We start from the raw sequence: 25,815 nt of genomic DNA on the forward strand, positions 1-25,815 counted from the left end.
GGATCACACACCACCTCAGGGGGAACCTGAGTGAATAAGATTCTTTCAAACTCTGGCCCGACTTTAAATTGTCACCAATTTTAAAGAACTCCCAAATCATCCCGACTCGGTGGAAATCCAAGATTATAAAGTAAGTAAAAGGATAGTAATAATAAATATATGTTTTACTGTAAAACAGTAAACAGCGGCATCGCCTGAATGATGTGGCCGGCGATGCCTAAATGACGTCACCCACGCATGCGCAGGTTGCCGTCTTCCCCTCCGCCGCCCCGCAAGACATGGCGGATTGATCTTGCGGGGCGGCGGAGGGAAAAGAGTGCGTCTTTCAGAGATTCCGGCCTGATGATGGGTGGGCACCGATCGCGGGCCAGATCCCTCCTGAGCACCCCCCTGGTGCTCGATCCTCCCTCCGCCCCCCCACACAGGCCCCACACACAGCGGTCGCGCGCTGTTCACACCGGCAGTGACCAGGTGTGGTTGGCGCCGGCGTGAGCCAGTCGGATTGGGCAGGCCGCTCGGCCCATCCGGGCCGGAGAATCGCCGCTCGACTGGAGCGGCGATTCTCCGAGCGGCCTGTTGCAAAACGCGACACGCCGTTTTGGGGGGGGGGTGGGAGAATCGCGTGGGGGTGCCAGGGCGGCATGGCGTGAATCGCCCAGCACTCCCGCGATTCTCCCACACGGCGTGGGGGTCGGAGAATATCGCCCATTGTTCCCACTGAGCTGTGTTTTTGCGAGGACATGCAATAAAAAATTTAAATCACCGGGCATTGAAATCTGGCTGTGCCAAATTTTAACAGGAACCCCTGTTGTGTTAGTCTTTAGAGTTCCTATGGTAATATCTGTTTTGGATGGTTATGTCAGCTTTCTTTTCCCCCTGAAGATGCTGATTTTGTGGTGTCATGGTCTGCTCCAGGCCCAGCGATCCCCTTTTTGAGGTCAGGTTTGATTGCTAGTTAACCGGTCACAGGCAGGGTGGGAATTGAAATGCCCTGCAATTGGCTTCAGTGTCCTAGGCTTGAAATGGACAACTCGGCTAAAGTTTCTGCTCCTGATCATTAATCAGAGACCCCTCTTTGTAAATTAATCTGCATAGACATTGACTAGAAGTCCCCAATAGTTGAGTCACTTGTTACAGGATGGGCACCCCTTATCCGAAATTCCGTAAAATTCCAACAGTGCGCACTTTATTTCGAGCGCCGATGTGACGTCACAAGTCGGAGATCCCACAAGCTCTGGGAAGGTTCCCGGGCGGCGCGCAAGTCCCAACGCGCCGCAGATGCACATTATGGGGCAATTGGCAGGCCGCCCCCCGGGCCGTCTTTCCTGCGCGGCCGGCCCCTGAACACCGACGCCATGTTGAGCCGGGGCCGGCGCGCGGAGGAAGTCCCCCGCGAATGGGCAGGTTGGCGCGGTGCTCACTTGGCACCGGGAAGGGAGGCTGGAGCGGCGTGAACCCCGGGTCGTCCCCGTTTTGCGACGGCGTTCACGATGGCGCGAACGCTTGGGCTCCATTGGGCAGAATCGCCCCCTATATTTCGATAACCTCACAACTCCCAAATCCGATACACCCCAAGCATTTGGGATAAGGGATGCTCAACCTGTATCTAATTCCACCAAAATATAGTCTCTGAAGATCCTGACGGGCAGTCGGCACTCCTGGAGCAGTATCCAGTAAGAATAGAACATAGAACATAGAACAGTACAGCACAGAACAGGCCCTTCGGCCCTCAATGTTGTGCCGAGCAATGATCACCCTACTCAAACCCACGTATCCACCCTATACCCGTAACCCAACAACCCCCCCTTAACCTTACTTTTTAGGACACTACGGGGAATTTTAGCATGGCCAATCCACCTAGCCCGCACATCTTTGGACTGTGGGAGGAAACCGGAGCACCCGGAGGAAACCCACGCAAACAGGGGGAGGACGTGCAGACTCCACACAGACAGTGGCCCAGCCGGGAATCGAACCTGGGACCCTGGAGCTGTGAAGCATTTATGCTAACCACCATGCTACCGTGCACCTTCGGGGCTGAACGTTAGTGGGCAAAGGGTGAAATAAAAATAGATGTCAGCATGTAACTCATTGAAGTTGGATTGATTAAACAAATAAAGTAGAACTTTACATTTTGTTTTTCAGGACGTGAGATGGTAAACTCAACATTGCCAGGATACCCACCTCACATTCCAGTAAATAGCCAGGGCAGTTACACGTCGTCCGCCATTGCTGGAATGGTGTCCGGTAAGCACACTGTCTCCGATTATTCATCTGGCCTCGGTACATTGTGGCCTATTCCTGTATCCTGCACCCAGGTGAATGACTCCACAGAAACCTTTCTGCAGCAATGCCAACAAAGGAAGAATTTGCGTGGATACAAAACTTTCTGAGGATATTTTTCCACGTAACAAACACAGGCAGTCATTTATGGCATGGAAGAAGGCCATTCGGCCCATCGATTCCACGCTGGCTTTCCTTGAATTATAGTCAATCTCATGGTACCACTCAACCGCCTTTACCCTGTAACGTTGGCGCATTCTGACGGGGAAAAAAGTCACGTGGCGGGCAGGTTTAGCCAGGAACTGCCCCGCTATCGAACGGGACTCCGCGTACTTACCTTCATTTCCTGCACTGAGGAAACAGCGGCCCGATCTCTCAATCTGTCCAAGCCTCCGCTAGGCCCCACCCAACTTACCTGTTGGGGGAGGGGGGGGTCCTCGAGAGCCCCCTCCCCGCACCCCACCTCATGGCCCGATTCCCAGCACACACAAAATTCAACCATGGCTCTACCAGCTTGGCACCACCTCTGCCACCGTGGCTCCCTGGCAGTGTGCACCCAGGTTCACCCCCCCCCCCCCCGCACCCCCGCCCCCCACCTCCGCCCCCAGCTCCATTCCGCCTGGTCCCCATCTGTGGAGAACAGTGCTGAGTGACGCCAGGTTGGAGTCTGAAGAAGGAGATTTGATCGGGGGTGTTGGTTAGATCCAGCGAGTACATATTCCAGTCTGCCTAAATGCACAATTAAATAAGCAAACATAAGTCCCGCCCATTGTGGGTGGGATCTAGACAAGTATTCTTCAAACTTGTTTTCCGGGGACCCATTTTTACCAACCGGCCGACCTTCGTGACCCACGCCGGCCGACCTTCGGGCCCCACGCCGGCCGACCTTCGGGCCCCACGCCGGCCAACCTTCGCGCCCCACGTCGGCCAACCTTCGCGCCCCACGTCGGCCAACCTTCGCGCCCCACGTCGGCCAACCTTCGCGCCCCACGTCGGCCAACCTTCGTGACCCACGCCGGCCGACCTTCGTGACCCACGCCGGCCGACCTTCGTGACCCACGCCGGCCGACCTTCGTGACCCACGTCGGCCCACCTTCGTGACCCACGCCGGCCGACCTTCGCGCCCCACGCCGGCCGACCTTTGGGCCCCACGCCAGCCGAACTGAGCGACCCACGCCGGTCGACCTTCGGGCCCCACGCTGGCCGACCTTTGTGACCCACGCTGGCTGACCTTCGCGCCCCACGTCGGCCGACCTTCGGGCCCCACGCCGGCCGACCTTCGGGCCCCACGCCGGCCGACCTTCGCGCCCCACGCCGGCCGACCTTCATGACCCACGCCTGCTGATCTTTGCGACCCACGCCGGCCGACCTTCGTGCCCCATGCCGGCCGACCTTCGCGCCCCATGCTGGCCGACCTTCGTGACCCACGCCTGCTGATCTTTGCGACCCACCATTTTCTCTTACCTTGTTTGCTGCTGATAAAAATGGAGGAAATGGTTTTGGATCCCTTTGGCCCTCGTACACGGTCCTCAATGGAACCTGATGAAGTTGAAGCCTTCAGGTGTCGGGAAGTATGGAGTCTCCATCTGTCCAAAGTTCTGCTTTTCTTTCCTGTAAAATCATATCAAATCAACCCCCCCCGATCTTGTAAAAAAAATAAAATGAATAAATCAATGAAAAAAATAAAAATTAAATGAATAAAATAAATGAATAAACCCCCCTGCCCAAACTTGTAAAACCAAAAGCTGCGACCGTTTAAAAAAAAAAAAGTGGCCGCACTGCGCATGCGCATAGTTTTGCACATGCCCGCCAATGATCTGGCACCCATGCGCAGTGCGGCCTCATTTTAAAAAAAAAAAATGTTTGCGGCCATTTTTGAAGTCCGCTTGCAGCCGGCGTTATTAACCGCCGGCCGCTGCGGCTGTTACGCGCAGATTTGCGTGAACGGGAGCGCCGCGACAGATCTCCACGACCCACCCGCGGGTCGCGCCCCCGAGTTTGACAATGCCTGATCCAGACCACCACATCTCACGCGACACCGTTCGGCCTCTCACGAGATCTACGACCCAAGTTGGATGCGACGTGGCCGTTAGATTTTGCCCGACATATCATTTCAGCGTCCATCCAACTGCCTTTTGAATTTGATCGTCACTTCTGATTCACCACCCTTGTATGCAACAAATTCTTGGTCATTAGGACTCTATGCATAAGATCGCCCTTCCTCACATTTCCCCTGCATCTCTTGCAAAAAGCCTTAAATTATGTTCCTCTAGCCCTTGTAGCACGAGCTAATTGGAATAGCTTTTTCTTTTCTACCTTATCCAATTCTGTTATAATTTTGTACGCCTCTATCAAATCTCCCCTCAATCTCCTTGCCTCGAAGCGGAATAACTCCAGCTTCTCCAACTTCACATTGCAGCTGCCTTTCTAATCCCACAAAATATTCTTGTAAATCTCTGCACTCTGTCAAGAACACCCTCATTTCCTTCTTAAAGTGTGGTGACCAGAAACAAATGCAATATTCCAGTTGTGGTCGATCGCGAGCTTTGTAAGGGTTTAGCATAACTGCCCCACTTTTGTAGTCAATGCCGCTATTTATGAAGTCCAAGACCCCATCATTGAGTTCTTCGAGAAGGTGACCAAACAGGTGGATGAGGGTAAAGCAGTTGATGTGGTGTATATGGATTTCAGTAAGGCGTTTGGTAAGGTTCCCCACGGTAGGCTATTGCAGAAAATATGGAGGCATGGGATTCAGGGTGATTTAGCAGCTTGGATCAGAAATTGGCTAGCTGATAGAAGACAAAGGGTGGTGGTTGATGGGAAATTGTCTGACTGGTGTCCAGTTACTAGTGGTGTACCACAAGGATCTGTTTTGGGGCCACTGCTGTTTGTCATTTTTATAAATGACCTGGAGGAGGGCGTAGAAGGATGGGTGAGTAAATTTGCAGATGACACTAAAGTCGGAGGAGTTATGGACAGTGCTGAAGGATGTTACAAGTTACAGAGGGACATAGATAAGCTGCAGAGCTGGACTGACAGGTAGCAAATGGAGTTTAATGCAGAAAAGTGTGAGGTGATTCATTTTGGGAGGAATAACAGGAAGACAGAGTACTGGGCTAATGGTAAGATTCTTGGTAGTGTGGACGAGCAGAGAGATCTCGGTGTCCATATCCATAGATCCCTGAAAGTTGCCACCCAGGTTGAGAGGGTTGTTAAGAAGGCGTACGGTGTGTTAGCTTTTATTGGTAGAGGGATTGAGTTTCGGAGCCATGAGGTCATGTTGCAGCTGTACAAAGCTCTGGTGCGGCCGCATTTGGAGTATTGCGTGCAGTTCTGGTCGCCACATTATAGGAAGGATGTGGAAGCATTGGAAAGGGTGCAGAGGAGATTTACAAGAATGTTGCCTGGTATGGAGGGAAGATCTTACAAGGAAAGGCTGAAGGACTTGAGGTTGTTTCCGTTAGAGAGAAGAAGGTTAAGAGGTGACTTAATTGAGGCATACAAGATGATCAGAGGATTAGATAGGGTGGACATCAAGAGCCTTTTTCCTCGGATGGTGATGGCTAGCACGAGGGGACATAGCTTTAAATTGAGGGGAGATAGATATAGGACAGATGTCAGAGGGAGGTTCTTTACTCAGAGAGTAGTAAGGGCGTGCAATGCCCTGCCGCAACAGTAGTGGACTCGCCAACACTAAACGCATTCAAATGGTCATTGGATAGACATATGGACGATAAGGGAATAATGTAGATGGGCTTTAGAGGGGTTTCACAGGTCGGCGCAACATCGAGGGCCGAAGGGCCTGTACTGAGCTGTAATGTTCTATATGCTTTGCTCACCATTCTCCCAAAATGTCACTTTCAACAATCTATGCACACGAACACCTTGGTCCTTCTCTGCCACTAGACACTCTTTCGAACGGTTGCCATTAAGTCTATATGGCTCCACCTTCTACCTTGTGCCAAAATTAATCACAAATGAATCCTCATCATCTTTCCAAAATTTAACTACAAATCCCGTTTTCTGCATGTGCATTAAAACTAAATCTTCTAATTTGTTTTCCATTCTTTTCCCAGAAATAATCTGAAAGCTACTTAACGACTGGGCCGGGATTCTCCCCTACCCGGCGGGGCAGGGGGTCCCGGCGTTTTGGAGCCTCCCCAAAGGTGCGGAGAATGCTAGGCCCTCACATTGAGGGGCTAGGCCCGCGCCGGAGTGGTTTCCGCTCCACCGGTCGGCGGGAATGGCCTTTGGCTCCACACCAGCCGGGGCCGAAAGGCCTTCGCCGGCCAGCGGAAGTTCGCGCATGCGCCGGAGCGTCAGCGGCTGCTGATGTCATCCCGGCGCATGCACAGGGGAGGGGGTCACGTCCGCCTCCACCATGGTCTCACCGTGGAGGAGGCGAAAGAAAAAGAGCCCCCCCCCCATGGCACAGGCCTGCCCGCCGATCGGTGGGCCCCGATCGCGTGTCAGGCCACCGTGGGGACACCCCACGGGGCCAGCTCGCCCCGTGCCGCCCCCCCCCCCCCCTCCAGGACCCCGGCGCCCGCCCGCGCTGCCAATCCCGCCGGCACCAGACATCTTTTGATTCCCGCCGGTGGGAAAGGCTTTCCAGTGGCTGGACTTCGGTCCATAGCGGGCCCGCCAACCGGCGTGGCGTGACCCCCGCCCCCGCCGATTCCCGGGTGGCGGAGAATTCGGGACACGGCGGGGGCGGGATTGACGCCGGCCCAGGGCAATTCTCCGACCCAGCGGGGGGGGGGGGGGTCGGAGAATTCAGCTCCTGGTGTCTATTTTCCCTTCCACCAGGTGACATATATTTCACCGCACATTCCAATCAGACAGAAGTGGCTCCAGGTCTCACTCACCTTTCACTCTGGCTCGTTCTCCCATTTGAATCACCTTTCACGTTTCTACTTCCCCAGGTTGACCAGCCTCGAAGCCCGTTGAAGTCTCCCTCATTTCCTCACCTCACTCTTTGTACTGAGCAACGACCTATCCTTGGCGACTCAACAATCAACGTCTAAACTCCACTCTCTCTTCCATTTTCCCAGTGACTTCAATACCTCCCATCCATAGCCACTCCCACGTTCACCATAGAAACTGTGGAGGTGGCTCGATTTCTTTGCTAACTACTGTTTGTCATTTTTATAAATGACCTGGAAGAGGGTGTAGAAGGATGGGTTAGTAAATTTGCAGATGACACGAAGGTCGGTGGAGTTGTGGATAATGCTGAAGGATGTTATAGGTTACAGAGGGACATAGATAAGCTGCAGAGCTGGGCTGAGAGGTGGCAGATGGAGTTTAATGCGGAAAAGTGTGAGGTGGTTCACTTTGGAAGGAGTAACAGGAATGCAGAGTACTGGGCTAATGGCAAGATTCTCGGTAGTGTAGATGAACAGAGAGATCTCGGCATCCAGGTACATAAATCCCTGAAAGTTGCCACCCAGGTTAATAGGGCTGTTAAGAAGGCATATGGTGTGCTAGCCTTTATAAGCAGGGGGATTGAGTTTCGGAACCACAAGGTCATGCTGCAGCTGTACATAACTCTGGTGTGGCCGCACCTGGAGTACTGCGTGCAGTTCTGGTCACCACATTATAGGAAGGATGTGGAAGCTTTGGAAAGGGTTCAGAGGAGATTTACTAGGATGTTGCCTGGTATGGAGGGAAGGTCTTACGAGGAAAGGCTCAGGGAATTGAGGTTGTTTTCGTTAGAGAGGAGAAGGCTGAGAGGTGACTTAATAGAGACATATAAGACAGTCAGAGGGTTAGATAGGGTGGACAGTGAGAGTCTCTTTCCTCGGATGGTGATGACCAACACGAGGGGACATAGCTTTAAATTGAGGGGTGATAGATATAGGACAGATGTCAGAGGCAGTTTCTTTACTCAGAGAGTAGTAGGGGTGTGGAACGCCCTGCCTGCAATAGTAGTAGACTCGCCAACTTTAAGGGCATTTAAGTGGTCACTGGATAGACATATGGATGAAAATGGAATAGTGTAGGTCAGATAGGCTTCAGATGGTTTCACAGGTCGGCGCAACATCGAGGGCCGAAGGGCCCGTACTGCGCTGTAGTGTTCTATGTTCTGTGTTCTACCCTTCATTCACGTCCAGCTATATTATTTCCATTACCATTCCCAGTAAAAATGAAACCTGCAATTTAGTTTAATTGTGGAAGATCTTCTTCAACTCTCCGAGTCATTCCGATGCCGATATTTTTCATTTGGCTGTTCCACTCCAGGGTCGGAATTCACCGACCCCCCGGGGGGTCAGACAATCGCCCGGGGCCGGCGTCAATCCCGCCCCCGCCGTGGCCCGAATCGGCTGGGGTGGGAATCGCGCCGCGCCGGGGCGCCCCCCCCCCCCCCCCCGCGGCGATTCTCCGGCCTGCGATGGGCCGAAGTCCCGCCGCTGATAGGCCTTTCCCGCCTGTGGGAATCAAAGCATGTCTGGTACCAGCGCAGGGCCGGCCCAAGGTACCGGCAACTCGGGCAGTCGCCCGGGGCGCCATGTGTTGGAGGGCGCCAGAGACTCGGGTTCCGCGCATGCGCGGTGGCCGCCCTCCCCCAGGGCGCCCCCCCCCCGCCCCCCCTCCGTCCGCCCCGCCCCCGTCCCTCAGCCCCGCCCCCTGCCTCCCTCGGCCCCGCCCCCCGTCCCTCCGCCCCCCCCCCTCCACCCCCCCTCCGTCCGCCTGGCCCCACCCCCCCCCCTCGGCCCCGCCCCCCTTCCTCGGCCCTGTCCCCTCCCTCGGCCCCGCCCCCCCCTCCCTCGGCCACCCCCCCTCCCCTCGGCCCCGCCCCCCGCCTCCCTCGGCCCCGCCCCCCCTCGCTCGGCCCCGCCCCCCGCCTCCCTCGGCCCCGCGCCCCCCACCCCCGGCCCCCCCCCTCGGCCACCCCTCCCTCGGCCCCTCCCCTCCCTCGGCCCCTCCCCTCCCTCGGCCCCCCCCTCCCCTCCCTCGGCCCCCCTCCCCCCCCCTCGGCCCCCCCCTCGGCCCCGCCCCCCCTGCCACCCCTGGGTGGGGGGCGCGGGGCGATCTGAGCCCGGGGGGTGCCCCCACGGTGGCCTGGCCTGCGATCGGGTCCCACCAATCGGCGGGCGGGCCTGTGCCATGGGGACACTCTTTTTCTTCCGCCTCCGCCATGGTCTTCACCGTGGCGGAGGCGGAAGAGAACCCCTCCCCTGCGCATGCGCCAATTCCACACCGTTGGGGAGGCCCGACGCCAGAGTGGTTCATACCACCCCATCCCGCCCGGAACACCCCCCCCCCCCCCCCACCCCCCGCCCAGTTTTGAATGCACGAAAGACTGCGAACATTTCCAAACTTTTTGACGGAGGAAGGGCCAGTGACGAAACAGTTGAAGATGGTCGGACCCAGGATCCTGCCCTGAAGAGCTACTGCGGCCCTGTTCTGCTTCCCAGCTGTTTGGCCTCCAACAAATACAGCTTCCTTTGTGCCAGGTGTGACTCCAGCCAGCGAAGAGCCGGTCAAAATGGCGCCCTGATCTGTGGACAGCCTTTCCTGCTGGTGAGATCGCTCGGCAGCGGCCAATCGCCGTGGAAACGCCCTGAGGCCAAGATAAAATGGCAAAGTGCACTGAATAGCCGGGTGTTTCTTGCTGCGAAACGACTCGTTAAACGTGCCTGACATCACGCCCATTGTATCTCTCAGGGAATCATGGGATATCGGTCAGTCAGAATCTCATTAAATGGCAGAGCTGACTCGATGGGCCAAATGGCGTACTCCTGCTCTTATTTCATAGATTTCATAGAATTTACAGTGCAGAAGGTGGCCATTCGGCCCATCGAGTGCCCCTCTTTGAAAGGGCAACCTACCCAAGGTCAACACCTCCACCCCATCCCCATAACCCAGTCACCCCACCCAACACTAAGGGCAATTTTGGACACTGAGGGCAATTTATCACGGCCAATCCACCCTAACCTGCACATCTTTGGACTGTGGGAGGAAGCCGGAGCACCCGGAGGAAACCCACGCACACACACGGGGAGGATGTGCAGACTCCGCACAGACAGTGACCCAAGCCGGGATTCGAACCTGGGACCCTGGAGCTGTGAAGCAACTGTGCCACCGTGCTGTGTTATGGTCTTATGGGGGCAAGTGGGAAAGTGGAGATTCAGCCCAAGATTGGCCTTGATCACATTGAGTTGTGGAGGATGGTTCTCTCCTGTTCCTATGGGGTATTTAGTACAAGAGTCGGCAGGTCATGTTACAGTTGTATAGGACTTTGGTTAGGCCACATTTGGAATACTGCGTGCAGTTCTGGTCGCCACATTACCAGAAGGATGTGGATGCTTTAGAGAGGGTGCAGAGGAGGTTCACCAGGATGTTACCTGGTATGGAGGGTGCTAGCTAGGAAGAAAGGTTGAGTAGATTAGGATTGTTTTCGTTGGAAAGGGAGGTTGAGGGGGGACCTGATTGAGGTCTACAAAATTATGAGAGGTATGGACAGGGTGGATAGCAACAAGCTTTTCCCAAGAGAGGGGGTGTCAATTACAAGGGGTCACGATTTCAAGGTGAGAGGGGGAAAGTTTAAGGGAGATGTGCGTGGAAAGTTTTTTACGCAGAGGGTGGTGGGTGCCTGGAACGCTTTGCCAGCGGAGGTGGTAGAGGCGGGCACGATAGCATCATTTAAGAGGCATCTAGACAGATATATGAACGGGCGGGGAGCAGAGGGAAGTAGACCTTGGAAAATAGGCGACAGGTTTAGATAAAGGATCTGGATTGGCGCAGGCTGGGAGGGCCGAAGGGCCTGTTCCTGTGCTGTAATTATCTTTGTTCTTTGTTCTTTGTTCTATTTCTTCTGTTCGGATGATTTCACTGTTGTCCAAAGCTGCCTCAGAGTCAAGGCCAGTCACTCCCCCATGCTTCTGGAATTCAGCTGATTATGACGTGTTTCGGTCAAGGTTGTTATCCGATCTGGAGCCTTGTGATTGTGCTGCAACCCAAACTGGGCTTCAGTGAGCAGGTTATCAATGAGTTCTGCTCAATCGCACTGTCGACAATGCTTTCCATCACGGTTTCTGATGGTTGAGAGGCGACTGATGGAGTGGGAACTGAATGGATTTGGAGCTGTACGTCATTCGATGATCAGGAAACGGCCCTCCCTCATACTTTCTATTGGGACAGAGAAAAAAGATTTTTACTTCCCCCTCAAACACGTCCAGGGCTGGTCCCACACCGGTTAGATGCACGGTAGCACAAGTGGTTAGCACTGTGGCTTCACAGCTCCAGGGTCCCAGGTTCGATTCCGGCTTGGGTCACTGTCTGTGCGGAGTCTGCACATCCTCCCCGTGTGTGCGTGGGTTTCCTCCGGGTACTCCGGTTTCCTCCCACAGTCCAAAGGTGTGCAGGTTAGGTGGATTGGCCATGATAAATTGCCCTCAGTGTCCAGAATTGCCCTTAGTGTTGGGTGGGGTTACTGGGTTATAGGGATAGGGTGGAGGTGTTAACCTTGGGTAGGGTGCTCTTTCCAAGAGCCGGTGCAGACTCGATGGGCCAAATGGCCTCCTTCTGCACTGTAAATTCTATGAATCTTTGAGGGATTATTGGGTTACGGGGATAAGGTGGAAGTGAGGTGGAAGTGAGTGGGTTGGTGCAGACTCGATGGGCTAAATGGCCTCCTTCTGTACTGTATGTTCTACATACTCTGCAATTTACATAGATTTACATAGAATTTACAGTGCAGAAGGAGGCCATTCGGCCCATCGAGTCTGCACCGGCTCTTGGAAAGAGCATCCTACCCAAGGTCAACACCTCCACCCTATCCCCATAACTCAGTAACCCCACCCAACACTAAGGGCAATTTTGGACACTAAGGGCAATTTATCATGGCCAATCCACCTAACCTGCACATCTTTGGACTGTGGGAGGAAACCGGAGCACCCGGAGGAAACCCACGCACACACGGGGAGGATGTGCAGACTCCGCACAGACAGTGACCCAAGCCGGGAATCGAACCTGGGACCCTGGAGCTGTGAAGCGATTGTGCTATCCACAATGCTACCATGCCTGCCTCTACCACCTCTGCTGGCAAAGCGTTCCAGGCGCCCACCACCCTCTGCGTATCCGGCCAGTCAAACATTGCGGTCACTAACAAAGAATTAACTCGTTATATACTTGACCAGGAGCATTTTAATGGGATTCCAAATGGCTGCTCGACTCTATGTTTGACCAATTCTGTACCTGTCCTTGAGGTTGTTAGCACAATTGTGTCGGAGTTTTACCCTGTACCTAACCGGTATGGGACCTGCCCTGGAAGTGTTTGAGGGGGTGGTGTCGAGGGAGTCTAACCCTGCAGCTAACTGAACTGACTTACTGGTGTCGGCCATGACTCGGTCGCATTGGATTCAATTTGTAACCCGGTACTGAGATGCAGCACAGCAGGAATTGCTGTCTTTCAGATTAAAATGCTCAATTTACCTTCTCAGTTCGACATAAACAATCCCAGGGCAAAGAGGGGCTTTGTCCACAGAGTTCTCCTTAGTGTCCTGGCCAATATTAATCTGTCAACCAACCTCACAAAAAATAGATTATCCGGCCAGTCAACCATTGCGGTCACTAACAAAGTTTGTGAAACTTTGCCCGACATAAATTGACTGCCATGTTTCTGTACATTGCAACAGTAACATTTCCAAAGTCATGCGGCACTTCAGAACATCTGAAGGTTCTAGAAGGTGCTCGACAAATCCCAGTCCATTCATTGACTTATACTGCTTGATACTCACGTGGGGGTGCCTGAAATACAATATGGCTCTTTTACCTCCGATGGAAGCATCAATTCACGAGACATGTGCTTTGAGATATGAACAGTGGTTTTAATCTACTTACGACAGAGCCAGCCTGTTACCCGTTGAACTCTCGATGAACTGCAGGCTGGCTCTGGACAAGGGTATTTATACAGCAAGTCCAGGGGGAGGAGTCGTGGGCGGAGCCAAGGGTGGAGCCCTGTACAAACTCCTGAACATTCCCAGAGCTACTCCCCCTAGTGGCCGCTTAACGCTACTGCGCTTACAATGGTTTTGGTAAATATAGTGTGAATTGCTAAGTTACATTCACCACAACCTCAACCAGCAAATAGTTCGCTCAAAAATAGCTAAGGCCGACGTGCTGGTAATGTCAAAGGATAGAATCAAAGGCGGTTTGGAAAGTAGATTTCTTTGGTGTCCCAAGACTGGTTAGATTTTCTCAAGGAATAAGAGATTTTTTATCTGGATGAATAAAATGCATTGGACACGATTCACTGCCTCGATTTTAAACATTGCGACAAAATGCTTTTGGGGCCTTCCGTAGAGGACCTTCAATTGTCCAAAAGACATGCCTTTAAGAATGGGCAAGATATTTCCAAGGGATGTCAAAACGCTTACATTTACGTCATGTATTTAACAACCATGGGACATCTCAACGTTCTTTACGGCCAGCAAAGTACTATTGAAGCGTAGTCATTGTTAGAAGGTGTGGAATTGAGCCAAACTGGTCAGGAGGTCCCATATTCAACTTTTAGTGCTGAGTTACTTCCCGGCAGGGGACCTGGTCAGCTACATAAATTGCCCCAAGCGCGGACGGTGAGTCAGAGTTCCGGTTCCTGATTATTACTTGCGAGGTTTTGGATAGGTCGTTGGTGCAAATCAGGAACACGCTTAGTTAAGCGTCCTGCATGGTTGAATATCTGCCAAAGTTCACTGTCTAATCTCGGTGACTAATTTCTACTCGGTGTCTAATGCTACGAGGCCCTCACATTCAAGGGGCCTGGTTAAAAACACTCACAAAATCAAAAGAGAATCACCGTTTCTTTATTGAAATGGGCAGGAGTGATTTAGAGATTGCTCACGGCTTTAGGCAATCAAATAATTTTGAAGAAGTTCTGTTTAAAATTGATCATAAATGCACTTTTCTCTAACCCCCGGTAAGAATTTTAATTAATCCGAGCTCCTGCTCCACAACGGGCCGTTAATGATTGAACAGGCCTTTCTCTGACCTGTTGATTTTTTTTTGTTTTGATGCGATGAAGTATTTTTGCAATGAGACAAGATGAAACATACACGGACAGGGCAGAAGATGTTCCCCTCGTTCCTGGTGACCTGAATTGTTGATGCGTCGCTTTGGTAACACAATACGGTTCTCTCAGCCGTGAAGTGTGAGGGCCAGTTTGAACATCAGAAAGAGACAAAGAAAAACACCCCAGGGTGGACAATCCTATTAGCCAATCAATAAACTGAACCACTTTTTTTTTTGTTGCTGCTCAGTTCTTGTGTGGGACTAAACGAACGTTATTTCTTATTCTGATTCCAGGAAGTGAATATTCAGGAAACCCTTACACTCACTCCCACTACACATCTTATAATGATGCTTGGCGCTTTACCAGTTCTGGATTAATAAGTAAGCAAGCCTGGATTTTACCTGTTAAATTTTGATTTCTTTTTTAACAAATCGTCTGATTACTATCACTCGTCTTTGTCGCTTGTTTTTCGGATTGTTCCTTTGACTTTTCTGTACTTTTATGGCTTTCGATAACAATCACTTTTCTGGTGATCTTTCAAGCTGATTGTTTGTTTAAGTAGATTGAGGTTTATGTGTGTAGTGTTGCTGTGAGAGCCAATTATACTAGTTAAATATATTGGGGGCGATTCTCCAATATTGGGCCCAAGTGTTGGCGCCGTCGTGAACGCCGTCGCGTTTCACAACGGTGCGAACCAGGCTCAGGTCCGAGAGAGGGGGCCAGCACGACGCTGGAGCGGTTCACGCCGCTCTAGCCTCCTTACGCAACGCCAAATGGGCGCCACGCCAACTTCTTTAGCGCGCCGGCCCCGACCAACATGGGATCGGTGTTCAGGGGCCAGCCAGGCCAGGGAGTAGGCCCGGGGAGGGGGGGGGAGAGGACGGCCTGCCGATCGGTGGGCCCCATCGGAGGCCCCCCCCCCCGCCCCCCCCCCGCCCCCGGTGAAGGAGCCGCCTTCCCCCTTCCCCCAAGGCCGCCCCTCGACCCTTCGCGCAGGGGCAACGACCAGGGGTGAACGGCGCCGGCGGGAACTCTGTCGTATCGGCGCGGCCGCTCGGCCCATGCGGGCCGGAGAATCGGCGGCCCCGCCGATTCCAGCGGCCCGCGGACGGCACGGCGCCAAACGCCCCGGCGCAAATGGCGCCGATTCTCCGCACCTCGGCGAATCGCGCGCCGGCGTCGCGGCTCGGCTGCGCCGATTCTCCGGCCCGGCGCGGGGGCCTCGGAGAATCGCCCCCACTGAGAGAGGCAGTGTCAGCTAGGGTGATAGTATCGGTTCTTTAAGTGGCCTCATTGTCCTGAATATAGAGTGGGGGAAATCAGCCTGGGTTCCCACTTCTGATCATTACCTGGTCGGCTGGGAGATGAGAAGAACTTTCCTCTGATTATACATCAGGAAGATTGAAGCCATTGTCTTGGATTCTCCAGTCCCGCTGTGGCGGGGCCGGTAGAGAGGGAGAAGCAGTGCGTCAGCAAAGGTCCACTGACTTCCGCCAGATATGGACGATTCCAGAAGTAGGCAGCCCAGATAACCCAAGCTATTTTTGGCTCCCCTTCAAATTCCATTCCCTTGCTACAGACCCAGTGCCTTTCCTGGCAACAGTCAGGGATTGAACCAGTTTCCAGAGGAACTTCCAACCACGTACTTGCACGATCCGTCAGACCATCCATTTCCACCTGTGTATCATCGTTCAACCCCGTCCCTGTCTCGCTCTCATCTGATGCTGAAAACTCTCGTCCATGGTTTATTTTTTACCTCAAGACTCCACTATTCCAAAGCCGGCCTCCCAGATTCCACCTCTGTGAACATTTTTTTTTTTTGCGAAAATATTTTTATTCGGTTTTTAACCTTTGACCCCCAAAGATGACCCCCCCCCCGCCCGCCCGCGAGCAATCAGCGGGGCGAAAGGCTAAAACATCCGCCCCGCCTCCATGTGCTGCTCCAGTAGATCAGACACCCCAAGTATGGCCCCCAGTCAAGTCAAAATGGAAGATTAGCAACATGGGGCTGAAAAAAGACATCAACATTTCTCCAACTTCAGGCGGGGCCAGGATATATGTACGTGCTTGGGTCAGCCTTTTCCCACACTGCGCGCAAGTGTCCTCCATCCCCTCAAACAACCAGCTCATTCTTGACCTTGTCTGGTGCGTCCTGTGCGCCATCTTTAATGGTATGAACCCCAGCCTCGCACACAATGCCAGTAAAGACGAATAAAAATTTAAACATTCATCTTCTCTACCTGGAGCCAGGCAGCCAATGCTCGGAGGAGGCTGCCCACCTGCCCAATAAATCCGCCTTGCCCACCATGCCCACCAAGTCTCGTAAAATTCAATGTGTGGGGCTGGGTCCAATCTCGAGCCACCCTGTACCCCCAGGTACGTGGTGTGAGCAGTCTCCACACAAAACGGTAATCCCCCCAAGTTCCCTAGCGGGGATCCCAAAAGGCTCTTCTCCAAATTCAGTATGTAAACCAGAAAATATACCCCGCCAGGGATCTGGGTGGGAAATATGCAACCAAAGGTCATTCTCAGGCAGGGAAACCCGACTACCCCCTCCGTCGTTTTCCCCCTCCACTTGTCCGACTTCCTCAGCACAATGGACAAGGCTCTATTACCAGCGGAACATGAGATGTCCCTGTCTCGTTCCCTGTTCTCTTGCCCCTGGGGGCCGCACGGTAGCATGGTGGTTAGCATAAATGCTTCACAGCTCCAGGGTCCCAGGTTCGATTCCCGGCTGGGTCACTGTCTGTGTGGAGTCTGCACGTCCTCCCCGTGTGTGCGTGGGTTTCCTCCGGGTGCTCCGGTTTCCTCCCACAGTCCAAAGATGTGCGGGTTAGGTGGATTGGCCGTGATAAATTGCCCGTAGTGTCCTAAAAAGTAAGGTTAAGGGGGGGGTTGTTGGGTTACGGGTATAGGGTGGACACGTGGGTTTGAGTAGGGTTATCATTGCTCGGCACAACATCGAGGGCCGAAGGGCCAGTTCTGTGCTGTACTGTTCTATGTTCTATGCAGCCAGAATTACCCCCTCATTCGAACACTCAGTTCCTCAATCAACAATTTGACCCATGCCGCAAACTTAGATTCAATCCCAACGCGTTCCAACATCGCAGTCGAAGGCCTCCGCTCTACTCAATCGAACGTCTTCTCTGCGTCCGGCTCCACCATCACCGCCTCTCCCCTATCCCCCCCTTCTGATGGGGAGGGGATTCGAGGACAACTAGCCCCCCCCCCCAAATTCTGATGGGGAGGGGATTCGAGGACAACTCGCCACTCTTTACAAACCCTGTCTGATGTTTCCCAACCATGTATGGCAGGCAACATTTTGGCAAGAATCTTGTCCACATTGAACAGGGATATTGGCTGATACAACCCACGCTTCACTGGATCCTTCAGCGGGATTCCCCCTTCTGGGGCCCCACGCCAGCGGGAGAACGGACGCCAACCCCTCCGGCGTCCACAACCCCAGAAAGCGCGGAATTCTCCGCATTTCCGTGGGGCTAGCTGGACTCCGGAGGGGTTGGCGCCGCTCCAGCCGGGCGGAGAAGGGCCGCCATGATCTCGCGGAACCGCCGGCGTGGTTTAGAACATAGAACAGTACAGCACAGAACAGGCCCTTCGGCCCTCAATGTTGTGCCGAGCCATGATCACCCCACTTAAACCCACGTAACCCGCAACCCAACAATCCCCCCATTAACCTTACACTACGGGCAATTTAGCATGGCCAATCCACCTAAACCGCACATCTTTGGACTGTGGGAGGAAACCGGAGCACCCGGAGGAAACCCACGCACACACGGGGAGGACGTGCAGACTCCGCACAGACAGTGACCCAGCCGGGAATCGAACCTGGGACCCTGGAGCTGTGAAGCATTGATGCTAACCACCATGCTACCGTGAGGCCCCTGGCACGCGCGCGGTGGGGGGAGGGGTTCTCTTCCCCGCGTCGGTCGTGGCGGAGCCGTACAGGGGCCGGCGCGGAAGGAAGTTCTCCCACGGCACAGGCCCGCCCGCAGATCGGTGGGCCCCGATCGCGGGCCAGGCCACTGTGGCCCCCCCCCCCCCCCTCCCGAGGACCCCCCCCCCCCCTACCCCCCCCCCCCGGCGACTTACCTGCCAGGTCCCGCCGTGTGGGACCATGCGTTACCCAAGCCGGTGGGACTGGCCAAAGAACGAACGGCCGCTTGGCCCATCAGGGCCCGGAGAATTGCCCGGGGGGGGGGGGGGGGGGGCGGCAACGGCCCCCGCCGGCATGGCGTGAATCCTGCCCGAAAAAAGGCACCGGAGAATACGGCAGCTGGCGCCGGGGTGGCGGGGGGGGGGGGGGGGGGGGGATTCGCGCCCCCCCCCCCCCCCCTCGGCCCGGGATTCTCCGACCCGGCTCCTATCCCCAGCGACTGCGGCCTCAAACATCTCCAACAACAGCCTGTTCGAAAACCCTTCATAAGGCTGGTTTAGCTCAGTGGGCTAGACAGCTGCTTTGTGATGCGGAACAAGTCCAGCAGCGCGGGTTCAATTCCCGTACCAGCTGAGAATTCTGAATTCTCCCTCTGTGTACCCGAACAGGCGCCGGAATGTGGCGACGAGGGTGATTTTTACAGTAACTTCATTGCAGCGTTAATGTAAGCCGACTTTTGCCAATAAAGATTATTATTATTAACATTCCACTGGAACCCATCCGGCCCCGGTGTTTACCCGTTTTCCCCACCATCGTCCGATCCTCCTCAATCCCTACTGCCTCTTCCAACCCCGCCCCATCTTCCTCTTCCACTGTGGGACACTCCAGCCCCTCCACAAACTCCCTCATGTCTGACCCCTCCCCCAGGGTCTGCGACCTACACAACCTCATGAAACTCCTCCAACGCTCTATTTACCAGCCCCCTCACCCCTGACCACCTCCATCAGCGCCTCCCTTACCACTGACGGTGAGGCGTTCCCATTTTTGTTGAACCCCGCATAATCGTCAATGACCCTTGTCCTCCTCACACTAAAATCCGGATGGACAAGCAGTCGCTCATCCATCCTCCAGGCCGGCCTCTGTGCAGGCCCCCTTATCCTAGACCACATAGATAGATAGAGAAATACAGCACAGAGCAGGCCCTTGGGCCCACGATGTTGTGCCGAACTTTTGTCCTAGGTTAATCATGGAATTGTGGACACTAAGGGCAATTTATCATGGCCAATCCACCCAACCTGCACATCTTTGGACTGTGGGAGGAAACCGGGGGAAACCCACGCAGACACGGGGAAGATGTGCAGACTCCGCACAGACAGTGACCCAAGCCGGAATCGAACCTGGGACCCTGGAGCTGTGAAGCAATTGTGCTAACCACAATGCTACTGTGCTGCCCTTAAGAAGAAATTAACCTACACTCCATTATTCTACCATAATCCATGTACCTATCCAATAGCCGCTTGAAGGTCCCTAACGTTTCCGACTCAACTACTTCCACAGGCAGTGCATTCCATGCCCCCACTACACTCTGGGTAAAGAACCTACCTCTGATATCCACCGATGTGATCCAAAATAACGATCGCCGAGTACTCCACTTCCCTCACCTCAGCAACATTGACCCCCTCGTACTCCCCAATAATAAAGATGTTAATCCTGGAATAGACATTATATACTGCTACCCCTGAGTGCAGGAACCGCCCGTTTCCCCTCCCCCCCGCAAGGGGTCAAAGAGCGAGGCTTAGATCGATCCACCTTCGGATGCAATACTATGTTTAAATCTCACCCAAATTGAACTGATTCATGTCAACATCCTCTTCATAAATCCTACATCATCCCAATTTGGGCAGATACGCTAACCAACACCACCCACCGTGACTATAACGTATCTGGCCCCCAATCTGCCATCACCTTCGCCATCTGAAACCTTATCCAATGGTACCTCCACCTCACCGGCCCTACTGTCAAAGCCCCGAGTCAAACATAATAATAATAATAATAATAATAATCGCTTATTGTCACAAGTAGGCTTCAATGAAGTTACTGTGAAAAGCCCCTAGTCACCACATTCCAGCGCCTGTTCGGGGAGACCGGTACGGGAATTGAACCTGCGCTGCTGGCATTGTTCTGCATTACAAGTCAGCTGTTTAGCCCACTGTGCTAAACCAGTCCCTGACTGACTCAACCTTTCTGAAGTCTCACCCGGCCCTTCTCCCTCAGACGGGTCTCCCGCAGCAGAACCACATCGTCTGTCCAGCCAGTCACCGAATGGCGGATTCGGCGTCGGTGGAGAATCCGCCACTTGGTCCCCGAACAACACATCACTCTTGTGAAGAACCGCCTTCATCCTGTTGGAGGCCGTCCGCCTTCTTTCCAGCTCCACCGTGAGGTTCTGGGATGTATGGATACCCACTCCCTTCCCACCTCACCGTCCGATTCTGTTCGGCCCATCCCCAAGACCTTGTCCTTCACCTGATAGCTGTGAAAGCAGGTCTTGGCGGATCGTCTGCCTTTGGCTTCGGCCGGCGTGACCGGTGAGCCCTATCCAACTCAAGAAGGAGGCGCTCTCCTCCTCCGCAAACACTTTGACCAACTTTCCCGTTCTCCAGGTCTTCCACTTCGACGTTCCTCCACCAAACTCAGGCCTGCAGGCAGAGTCGCGCTCATTCCTTATCGTGCCGTAATCTTCCGTTGGGATTTCGACCCTCTTATTCCCGTGACTTTATTGAAGACAGTTCACATGAAAGTTCCCCCAAAACTGGGTGAGAAGGGAACAAAAACAAACGATAACTCTGGTGGGAGCCACCAAACGTGCAACCTCCACGTGCACAGCACCATCGCAAGTTCCCAACTTGAGGGGGGGGATTCTCTGTCCCCCCCCCCCCCCCGCCGGGTGGGAGAATCGTCGGGGGTTGGCGTGAATCCCGCCCCCCCCCGCCGTCCTCCTAATTCTCCCGCCCCCCCCAAAAACCGGCCCGGCGTGAGTCGCGCCGCCCGCCTCGGATAATGGCGGGGTCCGGCGCGACTCAATGGGCGCCGGGGCCGTCCGAAATCTCCAGCCCGCGATGGGCCGAAGTCCCGCCCGTCTGTTTTGGTCCCGCCGGCGTGGATTGGAGTAGGCCCCTTACCGGTGGGGCCTGGCGGCGCGGTTTCTTGAGGTGGGGGGGGGGCGGGGGTATCTGGCCCCCACGATGGCCTGACCCGTGGGGGAACTCTATTGTTCCGCACCGGAGGCTGTGGTCCTTTCCCGGTGCGGAAGCGAATCGCTCTGCGCATGCGCGGGGATGACGCCAGCACGCGCTGGCGCTCCCGCAGCATGTGCCGACTCATGCCGGCCAGCGGAGGCCCTTCGCCGCCGGTTGGCGTGGCGCCAAACCCCCTTTCCCGCTGGCTGGCGGGGCGTCAGCCACTCCGGGCCGGGCCTAGCCCCTGAAGGTGCGGAGAATTCCACACCTTTGGGGCGGCTCGACGCCGGAGTGGTTCATGCCACTCCGTCCCACCGGGACCCCCCCTCCGGGTAGGGGTGAATCCCGCCCCGTCATTCAAACCTCCGCTGACCCATGTCTTAACTTGCACCAAGTCCCACTCCCTATCACCCCCGTGCCTGCTGCCCTACACTGGCTCCCGATCAAGCAACATCTTGACTTTAAACTTCTTATTCGGCTTTGAAAATTCCTCCATGGCCTTGCCTCTTCCAATCTCCGTAATCCCTCCAGCCCCACAACCCTCCAAGATATCTGTGCCTCTCCAAATCTGCTCCTTTGAGCATCCCTGATTTCGGATACACCACCATTGATGATCATGGGCAGGATTCTCCGCCCCCCCGGCCGGGTCGGAGAATCGCCGGGGGCCGGTGTCAATCCCGCCCCCGCCGTGTCCCGAATTCTCCGCCACCCCGAGATTCAGCGGGGGCAGGAATCGCGCCGCGCCGGATGGCGAGCCCCCCCCCCCCCGGCGATTCTCCGGCCCGCGATGGGCTGAAGTCCTGCCGCTGACAGGCCTCTCCCGCCGGCGTGGATTAAACCACCTCTCTTACCGGCGGGATTGGCGGTGTGGGCGGGCTCCGGGGTCCTGGGGGGGGAGGGGGCGATCTGGGCCCGGGGGGTGCCCCCACGGTGGCCTGGCCCGCGATCGTGGCCCACCGATCGGCCGGCGGGCTTGTGCCATGGGGGCACTCTTTTTCTTACGCCTTCACCATGGTCTTCACCATGGCGAAGGCGGAAGAGACCCCCTCCCCTGTGCATGCGCCGGGGATGACATCAGCCACCGCTGACGCTCCGGCGCATGCGTGGACCTACGCCAGCCGAAGTCCTTTCGGCCCCGGCTGGCATGGCGCCAAAGGCCGTTCACGCCAGCCGGCGGAGCGCCAACCACTCCGGCGCGGGCCGAAAGGAGACTTCCGCACCTTTGGGGCGGCCCGACGCCGGAGTGGTTCACGCCACTCCCACACGCCGGGACCCCCCCGCTCCGCCGGCTAGGGGAGAATCCCGGCCTGTGACTTCACTTGCCTGGGCCGTATAACTCTCTATCTCGCTTTCTCCCTTGAAGACGCTGCTTCAAGCCTTGACCAAGCTTTTGACCTAATATTTCCCTGAGACGGTTCGGTATCACATTTGACCTGCTGTGAAACACCTTAGGATGTTCCATTACGGCAAATTTAAGTTGCTGTTTGGTTGGTTCCAGTGGAAAATACGTGTTTCGTAGTCATAGACTGAATTGGGCTCAACCAAGATGGCCGCTTATAGAATAGCCTGACATCATTCATCCCTGAGGTGCATCAGCTGAGTGAAAATTGGCATCTAACTGGGTACAGGAAAGCTGTGGAAAAGTACCCACAGTATTTTTTTACTTTTACTTTTGGGGCAGCAGGGTAGCATGGTGGTTAGCATAAATGCTTCACAGCTCCAGGGTCCCAGGTTCGATTCCTGGCTGGGTCACTGTCTGTGCGGAGTCTGCACGTCCTCCCCCTGTGTTTCCTCCGGGTGCTCCGGTTTCCTCCCACAGTCCAAAGATGTGCAGGTTAGGTGGATTGGCCATGCTAAATTGCCCGTAGGGTTATGGGTATAGGGTGGATATGTGGGTTTGAGTAGGGTGATCATGGCTCGGCACAACATTGAGGGCCGAAGGGCCTGTTCTGTGCTGTACTGTTCTATGTTCTATGTACCCCAATGTAGGAGAGAAATGGGCAAGAGAAAAGGCACCTTTATAGACACAAAGTGAGTTCCAGCTCTTCACATCAGCGAAGGGGGCTCTCATTTCCTGCAGTTTAACGGTTAAAAAAAAAAATAGTTGGCGGAATCCCAGCTTTGCAGCAAGATTGGAATGATAAGACCTTTGGTTTTTTTTTTTCATTGCCATGTTCTTCCAACCGTCTTCTCTTCTTGTCCGTTAACTTTCAGGTTCCCCTTATTATTATAGCGCCACGCCACGGACCAGCGCCCCTCCCACTGCTGCGGCTGCCTATGACCACCTCTAGTTTCCACAGCAACCGGGGAACTAAGCAGAGCGATGCCCTGGGATTTCATGTTCTGTCAGCTTTTAATTGACTGGAGCGCAAAGAAATGTGCAAAAACTCTATTTATGAATGAAATATGACGGACGGGCAATCATTCCCCCCCCCCTCCCCCATCCCCCCCGCTCCCCACCACCGGATATTCCCATCACATGCCAGACAGGATTCTACAATCAGTTCAGCAAAGAATTACCTCCTCTTTCCAGTTGTGGACCGACAGATCGTTCACAAGAACCGATAGCCATGGCTAGATAGAAATTGCTTTTGGGAACAGTAAAGAATGCAAATGCAGTATTAGTACTGTACATTATACATGGATTCTGCAGATCACACTCAGTACGGGCTACAGACGATGTGTACAAGGCTCTAATAGGCTCATTACGTGGTTTTAATTATGAATGTGATGAGTTGAAGACATAATAATGTGAAGGGGGATCCATTCCTCGATAAAGACGGAAGCACAATTCGGAGTATCTGAATGCTACAGTGCATGGCTTTGCAGACTAGGAACAGAACTTCTGAATATTACAGAAAGCTTCTCGAGAGAAAGACTGGGAATCTTCACCGTAGACTGAGGGAGAAACACAGTGCATCGGAGTGGCATCACCCCACCTCTGCCACGTAACGTGAAACCACGGTGAAGAATCAGGCATTTCAACAGATTCTTCGCAACAAAAGTCTTTCCTGGGCTGAGGCAGTTTCTCAGTAACTCCAGCACTGTTCAAGACTTCACAGTGAAAATACGGATAGTTTAGAGACCCTGATTCCAAAAGAAAAGAACCCATTTCGAAATTCCGCCTTGCAAATTCAGCTCGTACTGGAACCTGGTCCTGCGGAACCTCTTTGATTTTCCTGCTCAGTCCGGACTTCTCCATTCTGCTGGCATCTGACTTTTCACAAGCAGCTAAGTATCAGAATGAACAGAAGTTAAATCAATAAATGCATCGCAATTAGATTGTCAATGTGTAACATATCTAAGATAAATCTTTTTTTAATTCTTTGATATTTAAATGGGCTGATTGCATCAAGCACATTTACCACACCCCGGAATGACAAGTGGTTTTCGATACACGAGGAAATGACAACTCACGGCGTAGGACCTGTGTAACCCATATCCAATATCACTATCTTGGTCTTGTTTTACAACATTTGCAGGCCAACCTGATTCACAAAGGCCTGGGATTATTCCTTTGCTATGTATGTATGTAAACTATGAAACTATCACAAAGAAAAAATATTTTAATTCCAGTGTAGCATGATTTTAAATATTGGAAATAAAATTTGTTGACTGTAAACATGGTTTGAGAATTTATTTTGTCGTGTTCCTGCTGCTGGGCTGGGCTGGATTCTCCGATTTTCGGGCTATGTCCAGAGGAAGTGTCGAGCCTTCCGACAAAAAAGTTGCCGAGCCCCCGTACCGATGCTCCGCCCAGTGGGGGGGGGGGGGGGGGGGGGGGGGCAGCAGCCGCGCCACGTCAAGCCCCCGACAGAAACGGCCGGAGAATTGCCGGGTCCATGACCCCGCATGCGTGCCGACTTTTGCTTTTTTTAACCTGCTCCAAATATGGCAGTCAGTGAGTTTACCCTTCTTTCTTTATTATATTGATATTAAATTGCTCAGGTCACCAGGTATCAAATGATACCACCACAAGGTTCAACCGGCTATCGATCAAAGAGCCAAACGCTGGTTAGTTAGTTCAAGATCAAGGGGAATTTATTTACACACAGGATTAACTTACACATGCAGCATAAAGGCTGCTAGTTTAACTACACCTATCGACTAAGACAACCTGTACTTAACTTCAGGCACCCGGCTTAGGTCAGAGGAACAGTGGCCGCTGTTCGGTTCTGGATCTATCGGGTCTGTCGGAGTAACTGCTGCCCAGCTGGGCCCATCCGCCTGGTAGCGGGAGTTGAACTTGACCTTGCTTCTGGTGGGGCTGCGATTGGAGAGAGACGCTGCCGGAGCTCCAGGTCCAAGAGAGGCCGAACACATGGTGGTCTCTCTCTCTCTTTATCCTTGGGGGGGTTTCACCCTCTTTTGGGCGGCCCTTCAGTTTG

At 54.0% G+C, this 25,815-nt stretch overlaps 1 protein-coding gene across 3 annotated transcripts in view; it reads left to right on the top strand.

Annotated features, from left to right (window-relative positions):
• pax8 (paired box 8) overlaps positions 1-23,837 on the top strand; it is a 148,727-nt gene extending 124,890 nt beyond the window's left edge. For 2 of the 3 annotated variants that reach the window (XM_038785334.1, XM_038785336.1), the window contains 3 exons: positions 2,143-2,244; positions 14,587-14,673; positions 23,661-23,837. In XM_038785334.1, coding sequence (XP_038641262.1) covers positions 2,143-2,244; positions 14,587-14,673; positions 23,661-23,788 — 317 coding nt within the window. In that variant the 3' untranslated portion in view covers positions 23,789-23,837. Of the gene's footprint in view, positions 1-2,142; positions 2,245-14,586; positions 14,674-23,641 lie in introns of all 3 variants that reach the window. The other variant, XM_038785335.1, reaches the window with a different exon arrangement.
• The last annotated feature ends 1,978 nt before the right edge of the window (positions 23,838-25,815 follow it).

The sequence above is a fragment of the Scyliorhinus canicula genome, chromosome 26, assembly GCF_902713615.1.
Source record: "Scyliorhinus canicula chromosome 26, sScyCan1.1, whole genome shotgun sequence".
NCBI lineage: Eukaryota > Metazoa > Chordata > Chondrichthyes > Carcharhiniformes > Scyliorhinidae > Scyliorhinus > Scyliorhinus canicula.